We start from the raw sequence: 12375 nt of genomic DNA on the forward strand, positions 1-12375 counted from the left end.
CTCTCAAGGAGGTGTACAAAACGTGTAAATTACGTCATTAAAGTGTACTACACTTTCAAGAAGAACAGCGTGTAATGACGTAACTCAACGTCACTTCCGGCAAGAAAAACGCTAAAGTGTACACTTTACACTAAAGTGTATAAAGTGTACACTTTACACTAAAGTGTATAAAGTGTATGCAAGAAAAACAGACCTTTTATCTTTCCCTATACGGAAAGACTGCTCAGCAAAGGTGCTCCAAGCCTAATATCAGTCAGAAGTTCCTAGAATGGCTTCCTAGAATGGCGTATGGACTAACTTAATTCGGTCCACTGAGCCAATTTTGCACCAAACCAAAACCTAGTACATATGTGAAACATTTTTCGTTTTTATATATTTCTGGTATAAATAGGATAATGGCCACATCATTAGCAGCACAACTTAAGAAACTGCGAACTCCACAGACAAATTTATTACTGCAGGATAAAAAACGTCCCAGTTTGCTGTTTGATCCAAAAGAAGCTGCGAATTTGGATCGAGATACCGTACTGAGTATAGGTTAGATTTTCACTCATATTTTGTAAAATTGAGTTTGGGTGTTCTAGGGAACTCGACAGCTACAAAAAAATCAAGTTATTGATTTGTAAAAACTCAAATTTTACATGTTTTTCTAAAAATTCAGTAGTACACAAATGATTTTAGTTTTTGCATTGTTTTGATTTACATAATTGTCTTGAACATAATTTTATACATCTTTTACTTAATTTATCAATTGTTTCAGGTCAGAATGGTCTAGATGAATTAGTAAAACTCTCCTCAGTCTTTGATGACTTCAGAACAACACTATTTGCTCAAAGTGCTGTGAATTTTGAACGTGCTGTTCAAGATAGTACAGTAAACAAAAAGCTTGACTTAGAGATCACCAAGTTTTTGATTTTACTATCTCCATACTTTTTACTGAATCCCACTCACAAAGCTCTAGAATGGTTGATACACAGATATCACATCCATCAATACAATCGAGATCAATTTATTCTCCTAATACTGCCGTATCATGAGACTCGCATGTTTGTTAGGTATATATATTATACACACACATGCATATGTACATATAACATTTTATATTGATGATAGAAAAAACTTCATTTTTTTTTAAGAGCTTTGCAGTTGGTGAATCTGTCAGATGAAAATGACAAATGGAACTGGCTGGCGCTTCTGCAGAAACGTCGTATTCCAATGTCTTCGGAAAGTCTTGTTGCTCGTTTGAGTACAGATAACGGACTTCTGAAGACACTGTGCAATCATGTGATAACTGCCACGGATACTTACTCCCAGCAAGCCACTTGCTTGAGCACGTTGTATGCGTTTTACACTACTTCGGTGTTGGGTGTAATTCAACAAGCGTCAACTGTTACCGAGGTTCAGATAAATCACATTCTGCCTGCTCTTTTGCGTGGTCTGAGAAGTCCTATTGCTGATTTCACCTCCAGCAGCTACATGATAATCGCAACAGTCACGACAAGGGTAATTAATGTCTTTATCTATCATTTATGTTTTGAGAATTTTTATGATTAACGTTTGACTTTGGTAAAATAAATATACAAAATTGTATATTATTTTGATATTATGGAACTTTAGATGATGTTTAATGCCGATACTATGGAGAAGTTATTGTTGAAGACCTTCAAGAAGACACACTTGAAGAAAGAAGCTACAACTCTCTTGCTCTATCTCTATCAATCTCCGTTTAATCGTCTAACCGTTGTGCCACAAAGTTTAGTTCATCGGTTGTCCGATCTGTCTTGGTTCGTCGAAACCGTAAGCGATGTTCACTCAACGGGTGTCAATGCGTCTCGATTCGTTGTATGTTTTCTTCAAGAAGCTTGTAAGATCGTTACCGAAGATCCCCAAAACACCGCCGGTATTCAAAGCACGATCGACGATATGTTGGTGCGCGTCAAACTCGACAACGACGCAGTAGACGCCATCTTGACGAGCGTGCTAACATGCGAATTTTTCAAGAGTGAGGCTTCGAAAATTGCGAAGGATTTCCTGGCGCGGTTCTATCAGAGCTTCGAACGCAGCTATCCCGAAAGGTTTGACAAGTATCTGAAAAATCTGATGAAACGAAGCGAAAACGATCAAGATTCGAAACAAACGTTGAGCTTTCTGACTTCCTGGCCTTTTGGCACTAAGGACACGCAAGAGTCCGTTGAGGTGTTGAACAAATTAACGCATATCCACGCCGCTCAGCGTATGACTGCTCTCGAGATTCTCGCCAAGGATGACATGAACGTGCCCGAGAACTTTCGCGGAATGATGACGACCACGCTTCAAGCCAGATTTTGCGATAATGATGTAAACGTCGTGAAGACCTTGCTGTCTTTTTCCACAAAGAAATTAATCAGTCTGATGCCTACTGATACTTTGGTAGATGAGCTGGTGGTTTTGCTGTCAACGTGTCACACAGCTTCGAGAAAAGTGCTTGCAAGGCCGGCATTGAATAAACTTCTGGAACTTTGCGACGAAAATGACACTAGTGTTTTCATCATCGCTCTGTCGTATCTCTTTCCGGCTGTGAACGAGGATGTGAAAGTTGCGATGGATGTGCTTCACTCGAACTTTGCCAAGAACAACATGTACATGCAGCGCGTGTTAGAGGATATTACCAAATCCGGAACGAATCCGAGCGCCGAGACGATCTCTTCGGCAGCTTTTCACAACATCTTGAACTATGAGCTGTTGCCGCCTACAGAGAATATATTGAGTTCTATGCAACAACAGATCTCGCACGGTGACGCGGCGTCTCTGTTCTTCAACATGATCCTACTGGGATCGGTTTGTAGAGTGCCCGTGGGTTCGATGCCGGCCGAGGTCGCGCGAGTTGTTATCGAAATGGCCACGGAAATGATAAGAATGTATCCACGCGTTAAGCTGCTACGTGACTGTTACAACATCACTGGTGACAACATCCAGGAAGCTCTCAAGTTGACGTCCGAAGGCGTGCTGCCGCTGCAGGTGGGCACTTATGTTCTGGAGATGGTGCACAGACGATTGAACATCAAATCCGAGCCGAAGCTCGACTTCGACGACAACTCGGAGCGTAGCAATCTGATTCTGCGATTGCTGGAGATGTTCATTGAGGGTATGGCCAATCGTCATTGGCAGAAACATTACTCTAGATGCTTGCACATCTTCTTCCGGCTGCATTTTGCCACGGTAAAAGATCTCATCTGTTTCCTCGCGCAGTTGTATATGAAACCCGTCAAACTACAGACGTCCTATTATTGCCTGCAAATGTCTCTGCTGTTGCTAGACCAGTGCGAATCTATTCAGTGGGCGTTTCAGGATCAAGATTTTGTGACAAATCTGTTACTTTCGCTGGCAAGACGCCACAACGACTGTCGTGCAGTTGCGGTAGACATATTGCAGAAACTGATGCAGAGCTTCAGTTTAAACTCGGAACCGTTCTTCGTGCTGCTGCAGGAGCTGGCGACAAAGAGCACTGAAATTGCCCAAGATCCCGATCAGCTCTCGTTAAGCCTCTATGTTCTTCTCTCGCCGGATCCAGACGTTTCTCATCAAGTAAAGCAACGCAAGAAACTTCAGCAGGCGCAAAAACTGCTGTTCGATGTGGTAACGCAGCAGAACGGAGCATCGAATATTTCTATGAATCGAAGATCGCAGCTTCTCGATATTCTGACGTATGTCAACAGCAGCGAGATTCTTCAGCGATTGGTTCAGTTGGGTCTCGAGCTTCTGCAGAAGCTAGCGGAAGAGCCTAACAATCAGCCAGCCGGTAACGCTTTGCGAAATATATTGCAACGTTTCACCAGCACCACAGTCGACGCGCTGAAAGACGAACAAGTGTGGCGGTTCTTCGAGATGAGCATGTCAGAGCACGAGCCGCGAGCGGTCACGGAATCCGGCAAGCTAACGTCGCCGAGCATCGTGTTGCTAAAGCAGATCGACGAGCCGTTTTTCCGGAACGCCGGTGAAAAGTCTCACGATCTTCAGGCAAAGATTCTATCTAAGATGCTGGATGTAGTAACTGATTGCGAAATCAGCAACGTCATTTCCGCAGCGGGAAAAGCGATTCGCCGGATTCGAATCAACGCAACGATTATCATATCGGAATTAGAAGCGATGAAGCTAAGCAGTCAAGCAGCGGAAGAAGAGGAATCTAAAAAACTCACGGAAAGTGCAAAGAAGCGGAAGAAGCGGCAGAGTCAGATACGTCTAGCCAATCCAGCGATGGTTCACACGCGGGCGTGGAAACGTGGTGTCGCTTTGTTGGAATTTATTCAAGATGCCGACAATATCGAGCACGAAGAATTGTTGTACAATGTGCTGTTCGAACTGTTGAACGTCTGTTTGAGTCTAGAGGAGCAGAGTCCGGTCGAGTACACGAATCAACTGTTACTGTCAACGCTTCACCGACTCATGACAAAGGGTCTACCAGTGCGCGATGCCAATCTCCAAATTGTGCTTATTACCAAAAGTATCAGGACATCGCGCAATCCGCAAACGCACCATCACGCGCTACTAGTACTGATCGAACTGCTGAAGAATGTGGACGTGCGTCGCGCTCTTTACAATATCATGCCAATCTTTACGTTTATGGGCAACACTGTCGTGCGCCAAGACGACGCTTATTCAATCCAAATCATTTCCAAGACCTTGGAAACCATGGTGCCGATTGTGAACGCGAGCAGCGACGAGATGCAAGCCTGCGAGTTGCTAAGAACCTTCATCGTCTCGTTGCCGCATATACCCGAGCACAGACGGACGCCGCTCTTCGCTAAACTGCTGCAATTACTCGACAATTATCTACATCTGTACTATTTGCTGACATTTGAGAGTCACGTGATGGCGAACCAGAAGAGCGAAAAACCGCCGCAACATTTGGACTTTGCTCTTCAGATGTCCCGGGAGTTCTCTCCGCTACGCTTACTTCAGGTTAGTTCGGCAAATAAAACTTCTCGGTCAAATAAATTGGTTTCAAAATAATTCTAATAAGTGTTTTCTTATCTTTACAATAGGTTTGCGTGAATGTAACGGAATTCCTCAAGGATTTGCCGATCGACATTGAGGAGGAACACGACAGAAGGATAGCAATGAATTTTAAGCAGAAGCACATTTACGACGTGACTAAGACCACGCCGAAAGGTTTGCGACTCTATAAGATGACGGCTGTGCAATTTCTCAGCAACTTGATGTCGTCTCAGGATTTCATCAATCGCGTAGCTCTACTGAATCCGGAAGAAACGAACAAGATAAATAAATACTACGATCGTTTGGCGGTTGAGCTGATTTTGTTGATTCAGACCACCTCAAAGATCGCCGATCAACACCACAGCAAGCCGAGCGCTAAGTACTGGAAGGTGTTGCTGCATCATCTTTACGACGTGCTGGATGTGGTGAACAACTTGATGCCAAACGTCTTGTTCCTGAACAGTGTCAATTATCTGATCAAACACGAGTTGTTGTCGGTGCGGAAGAAGGCGCTGGAGCTGTTGAATACGAGACTTCTTCAAAGAAAGTTCGGCGAGGATGATTACAAGAATCTTCTGCGTATGATGAAAGGTTTGATAGGTTTCCTTGACTGCTCTGAGAAAACTGAGAGCCAGGAACAAGAAATTGTTCAACAAACGGTTCTGATTACCTTGAAACTGTTGGCGAAACTACTGGCTGTTGATAATCCCGATGATTTTAAACCGGTATGTAAATTTTATTGTTTAATATTTTATGTTTAATATTTTATGCAGCTGTATACTTAAATATCACGTCGATAATTTTTATAGATACTCGATATAACGACGGAACTGTTGCGCTCGAAGGACGGTCCAGTATTAGCCAGTGCGGCGTTATGTGTCGCGGAATTGTGCAGTTCTATGAAAACATACGCTCTGTACTCGCTGAATAAATTCTTGCCTGCAATTCTGGAGTTATTAAAGACTCACTGCCATCAAAACGTGCCGGACATGATAATTGTCAGTATCGTGAGTGCTTTACAGAAGATAGTGGAGTCTCTTGGAAATTTCTTATCACTTTATTTGGATCAACTGTTGCATGAAGTAACTAGGCTGAGTTCCTTGTATACCGACACGGAACATCCCAAGGTATTTATATATATATACAGAGTGTCCCAGAATTGGTGTAACATCTCTCGTAGACGGGTAGAAGAAGTAAAACTAAGTCGACAAGTCCTATACCATTTTGCTAGATTTGTTATAGTTACCGAAATCTTAATAAAGATCCGCGAATAAGCGTGCATCGGGCTGTCTTACGCGCGTAGGACAGCCCGGCGCGCTTCGCACAATTACATTTTAATATGTATATGTTGTAGTATATGCTGTTATATTAGCTCCTCCCATATGCTGCTACGGATAACACCGTAAGCGCGCAAGACAGCCCGATGCATGCTTATTCGCTGATCTTTGTTAATTAAGATCTCGGTAACTATTGCGAAATCTAGCAAAATGATATAAAACTTTTTGACTCAGTTTTACTTCTATTTGTTCACGAGAGATGTTACACCAATTCTGGGACACCCTGTATATATATATGTTGCATTAAATATAATTTCAAGAAAAATAAAATGCAATACAAAATAAAACGCTATATTTGTGCAGACTGGCGTCATAGTTTCACGGCTAAAGACGATATCACAAAAACTGTCTTGTTGCATACCTCTGCGAGTGCTATTGCCAGGTGTCAATAGAACCTATCAAGTTCTTTTAACTAAGAAATCCTATCAATGTATATCACCGTTGATGAACGTGTTGGCCGAGTCTTTCAACAACGTGCAGCCGATGGAGTTGAAGGTCGAGATCGACAATCTCGCCAAATTTTTCCTTGAGGTTCTGGAGTTTCGCGAGAACATCAACGTCGAGAACAACATGGAAGTGGATGGTGACGAGGACATTGCCTTGAAAAATATTGTCGCGGTTGAGGAAAGCGCCAGTAAGGCGTTGGTAGCTCTAGTCCTGAAGCTCAGTGAAGTTACTTTCAAGCCGTTGTACGAGAAGCTCTATCAATGGGCGGCAAATAACACGCAGCACAAGCAGCGTAACATAACTTTCTATAGGTATAGACAATTTATTGATTTTATAATTGTTTTTTTGTTTTTTAAAAACAGTACAATACAGTTTTATATTTTTTTGTCAGATTATCGGCGAATATAGCGGAATGCTTGAAGTCGCTGTTCGTTCTGTTCGCTGGACTGTTCTTGAAACACGCGGCGTCATTACTGAGCAGTAACAATACTTTCGTCATGGAAACTCATCAGGAACTGACGCTGGTCAACGAATCGAGCAGAATTGAGTTGGTAGAGGCGATTCTGTTGACGCTTCACCGAGTGTTCGATTACGACGCGCACAATTTCGTCAGTCAGGATCGATTTGAAATTCTCATGCAGCCAATAGTGGATCAAGTGGAGAACACGATTGGCACTAGGGAAGAGTACGAGAGTCGAGCCAGTCGATTGATCGTACCGTGCGTAGCTTCTTTCGCGAGCGCCATTCCCGACGACTCGTTGCACAAACAACTGGTCTATCAAACGCTGCTGAAGACCAGACACGCGAAACCTTACGTCAGAAGCACCGCTCTGAACGCATTGGTAAGTTGATTAATCGTGGAATTTGGATAAATGTTTTTAATGTGCAAACAAACTTGATCTGTTAGCATTTTGTATTTAACTAAGTTTATTTACAATATTTTTCGACTTATTTTCTTTTAGGTGGAAATTGCGAGAAAACTCGGAGAAGACTTTATGCCGTTGTTGCCAGAGACCGTGCCGTTCTTGGCGGAGCTTTTGGAGGACGAGGACGAAGCTACGGAAAAGTGCGCGCAAAATGCTGTTCGCGCACTGGAAGAGATTTTAGGAGAACCTTTACAGAAGTATTTTTAAATTTGAAACAAGCAATTAAGTAATCAGGAGACACACACTAAAATATACAAAGGTTGTCCGACAATTACTTTAACATCTCTTGTAGACGGGTAATAGTTACCGAGATTTTTATTAATTAAGATCTCGGTAATTATTACAAATCTCGCAAAATGGTACAGGACTCTTCGACTCAATCTTACTCCTACCTGCTTACGAGAGATGTTGAAGTAATTGTCGGACACTCTGTATACTTGTGAATATTTATGTAAATACATTTGTTTTGTGTAATTTACTTAACAAATTATTTCACAATAAAAAAAACGTCTTTTTAAAACTCATAATTTTTTATATCTTCCAAAAGTTGCGATACAAAAAGTTAAAAAATTGCACTCTGTTACAACTGAATCTTCTGCAAAAGTTATAAATGAATAAAAAAGAACGCACACAAGTGATTACTAAAAAAACATTGGTTTATTTTTTAACTTATCTACAATGTGGACGAAATATAGAATATATTATTTCTTACATTATAATACAGAATAACGTAAGTGTACTTTAAGTCATGACGTGATAGTTTTGCGAGTTACATTATATTTATTGTGAACAAAGTACAGTCCGTTTACGAGAACGTTTTTTTTTTTTTTTTTTTTTTTTTTTTGTTCCTAGATTCGTTTTGGCAACGTATTTCGTTCTAAAAATGGCTGTCCGTCTTGACATTGAATCTCGGAAAATATACGATATTTAAAGATTGACACTTGCTTGTGAGACGATCGATTGAACACTCAAATGAGAGGAAAATGAATCTCTCTCGTTCTCCTCTCAATGTCAAATACAAAGTCATCTGAACTTTCATGAACTTTGATTTGTGTAAAAATAATACAAAAACAAAATGTTTGAATCGATCAGCCACGTTTTGCCGCTGAAAATAGAACGTCACACGAAAAGTTTCTTCTTCAAAGTTCTTTTTCGGGGTTAATTGCGCGAATCGCAATTACAACTTCGACGTTCTTCGGAAATCGATTCCGCGGCATCTTCGGGATGATGACTTCCGAATTTTTTTTCCACGTGGACACCGAAGATGATTTGTCGGCCGTGTGTGATTTCGGCGGCCACGTGCGCGATTACACCAGAGGCTTCCGGAATCACACTTGGGGCACGTCGGGCGGACTTCGAAGAGTCATCTCTTCATCCTGTGTTGTGTTTAGAACTTTTCTGAAACGCAAAAGCAAGACTTATGTAGTGCCGTTGTTGTGTTTTTTTAAACAAAGTATTTATATATACACATATATATATATATATATATATATATTTATTTACTTCGCAATCTTGCATTTTTAATAAATTATATAAAATATAGCCGATAGCATATAGCCCGTTTGTAGTGATATTCAATTGAAATTCAAAATACACAAAGGAAAGAATTATGTATTCATTTTGCAATATATATAGGATTGAATAAAAGATTTTGCAGCGAGTCTCGATATAGACGTGCTTTTGCCGAGCGCAGTGTGTTTTTGTCTCTCGGACGCAGTTTGCTCTGATTGTTGTTATTTGCGCGACGGAAACTCGAGCTGAGAGAGTATAATAAGCGCGATATTATAATGCTTCGCTATTTAAAAATCAATAAACACGACAAATGCGATCGTTCTTTTGAATAATTAATAAATCGATTGTTGGTTCGTACGGTTAATTAACGAGAACGATCTGTAAATACTGAAACAATAAGCAGTTATCGGTTCGTACCGGCTCTATTTGTGTGACTTACATATTGAATAATTTATGTAGAGTAAAAACCAGATGGAAAATTGAAGAGGAAAATTCACGCAAATTATTTTTTTACGAAACAAAAAAACGAAATTTCTTCAACGATGAAATATTCGTCGATTGAAATGTAGTTAAGTACATTTCGAATTGAAAGTGCGGGATGTACATATAAATCATAATATGTGATTGAAAAATACAAATTTCCGAGCAGCTAATCGCGGAATAATCAATAAAATTGTATTGCGTATTAAACGTTGATTTGACTTCGTTGCCGGTCGCGGCGCATTGTGCGGTTTCGAAGGTGGCAGCATCGGTTTCGAAGTTTTGGTTACTTTGCATACGCAGAATGTGAATGTCGTCTCCGAATCCATCAACTATTCCGCGCGATACGTTTATTAATTAGTCCGTAAAAAAACTCCCATTAATGTAATTATTAATCCTCGTGTTTGTCACACGCGCAATATAAATTTAGTGCTTCTGTCAGAAATTCTTCAAAATCGTCTGACATATGTATTTATCTTGTCCGCGCGCGAACTGTAGAGGTACCATCGGCAAAACAGCAATTGTACTTCGAACAATGCATTTGACGACGCGATTACGTATCTTGTACATTTATTTTCTTTCTCATTAGATTCGTGTTAGAACACGATGTAGCAATAAACTGTAACGCGAGGGAATATTGTTTTCACGCAAAATTTTTAAGTACACATCGGATAACAAAGTACGAGGGGAAGCGGATGCCGCGTAAAGTTGGCTGCGCGAGTTTCGAATAGAACGTCGCGGTGCGGCTTCGGTAAAACCGCGTTTTTTTCCCTGTATTGCGTTACATGGAAAAAAATAATATGCGTCGCGTAATAAATTATGCAAGTGTTATATATGAAGTGATGCGAGGGCCCATTGGCGAGACGAACGAGAAGACACGAAAGATGATGCGGGAACATCGGTAAGTGATTAACTTAGTTATGTGTACTTGATCTGTTACCCCGATAGGAAAACATTTGTGAAATTTATGTGAGAAAATCTTGCATGAAAATTGTGGTTTGCAATTATATAGATATAATTTGTGAAATAAATGTAAAAATATTGATATTTTATAAAATATTTGTAACTGTTTGCAAAATTAATTTTCAAATACTATTTCGGCAAAACAATAACTATATGGCGAAAATCATCTTAGCGGTATATTTGCAAAATTAAATTTAAAAAGAAATTGTTCAGATAATTGAGAAAAAATGTCAGCTATGTTTAAAACATGTCAAAATATAATTGCACATGAAGAAATCAAATTAATGTATTATGTATTTGCTTATAAAAATGCACAATGATTCCTAAATTTCAATGTAGAAATATTGCATTATTAATGCAGCAACATCTTAAATCAAGAGTCAAAGTTTTAATGAGATGCATGTGAACTGAGCTTTCGATCATGCTTGTCGAATGTTTTAAAATAATTAGTTAACAATCAGTTAACGTTTTTTAATCACGCAAAATTGTTGTCTCAATCAGAGTTCCGAGATCGTGGAAAGTAAGATTCTCCACTATTCTTCACTATTACTGGTTTAAAAAAATTAAATTAATGTATTAAATATAGATATTTTATCTGTAAATGTTGCAAATATTGTAAAAAGAGTTTTGTATTACATTGTCACAAATATTGAATTGTATAATTTTATGCATTAAGGAATTAAAATATTATAGAATATTTATACTCTAAACTACTTTTTTTTTAATTTGTGACAAATATTATTTCCAAAATTTTATTCCAACAAAACTGTTGCGTTATAGCGAATCATCTTAGTGCAAGTATTGTGAAACTTTTCGACAATTCATGATGCCATTTTTGTGCAATATTTTCACAATATGCCTATTAGGGTACTTGTATGTGACTAACCCTTCAGTGCCAGATATGGATCTCCGAGACCCTCCTAAAAGTTTTTATATATAAACCGGTGTCTCTACTAAATATTAATTTAATGCGATATCTGAAGGCCATGAAAAAAAAACTTTAGGGCCTGAGACAATGATAGAAGTCGCTGACAGCGTTCTTTGTTTAATAGCTGTGCGAAGTTTGAATTTTGAAGTGCGAAAAAGATCTGAGAGACCCAAGTCTTGTCCAGACTTGGGTCTGGACAAGACATTGGCATTTCGAAAAGTGAATAAATTTTTTTTTCAGTTTGTGCAATTCTAATATATTAAAAAATTGTTGTTTTGTTCATAATTTTATCAAAATATATGTACATTTATAGCGATTTATTAGTCATGGAATACAGAAACGTTTCTTTGAAACTACTAGAGATTTTTTCAATTTGACTTTTTAATCGACGCAGAATCGTTTAAATTTTTCATTTAAAAAAAGAAAGAATATGTTTATAAATATTGAATTGCTAAAATATTGCATGTTAAAGTTGGACGCTAGAAAAATGCATTCTTCAAATAACATCTCAAAAAACCCATTGTGAAAATGTATAATTTGAAAAATGTTTAATTTTACAATTTTTAAAAGACACTTTTGTTCCTGAAAGTATACAGCGCGTCACTGAATTGCGGATTAGGCGCGGGGATCGGAGAGCAAGCGGGCCGTACGATTCGTACGGCGCGCCGACGCACAGTGGGGCCGTTTGCGCCAAATGCGGTAAAAAACATTTTATGATTGGAATTAGATATTTATGTCTTATTTTTTTATTTTATACACTTCGAATATGTATTTTAATTCTTTTTCTTCTTTCTTAATACAATTCCAT

The 12375-nt window shown here is 39.2% G+C and overlaps 2 protein-coding genes across 5 annotated transcripts in view; one reads left to right on the forward strand and one right to left on the reverse strand.

Moving 5' to 3' along the window:
- The first annotated feature begins 232 nt into the window (after positions 1 to 232).
- Positions 233 to 8159, forward strand: LOC109858662 (HEAT repeat-containing protein 1). The gene is made up of 9 exons (XM_020436154.1): positions 233 to 537; positions 761 to 1055; positions 1137 to 1503; positions 1618 to 4938; positions 5022 to 5699; positions 5784 to 6101; positions 6615 to 7069; positions 7150 to 7600; positions 7721 to 8159. The coding sequence occupies exons 1-9, from the start codon at positions 396 to 398 to the stop codon at positions 7889 to 7891; spliced, it is 6198 nt and encodes a 2065-aa protein (XP_020291743.1). The 5' UTR covers positions 233 to 395; the 3' UTR covers positions 7892 to 8159.
- Positions 8160 to 8500: 341 nt separating this feature from the next.
- LOC109858652 overlaps positions 8501 to 12375 on the reverse strand; it is a 39934-nt gene continuing 36059 nt past the window's right edge. For all 4 annotated transcript variants that reach the window (XM_020436134.1, XM_020436136.1, XM_020436133.1 and 1 more), the window contains one exon: positions 8501 to 9082. In XM_020436134.1, coding sequence (XP_020291723.1) covers positions 9013 to 9082 — 70 coding nt within the window. In that variant the 3' untranslated portion in view covers positions 8501 to 9012. The remainder of the gene's footprint in view (positions 9083 to 12375) is intronic.

This window comes from Pseudomyrmex gracilis, unplaced genomic scaffold (genome assembly GCF_002006095.1).
Source record: "Pseudomyrmex gracilis isolate BER0280 unplaced genomic scaffold, ASM200609v1 scaffold_217, whole genome shotgun sequence".
Taxonomy (NCBI): Eukaryota; Metazoa; Arthropoda; class Insecta; order Hymenoptera; family Formicidae; genus Pseudomyrmex; species Pseudomyrmex gracilis.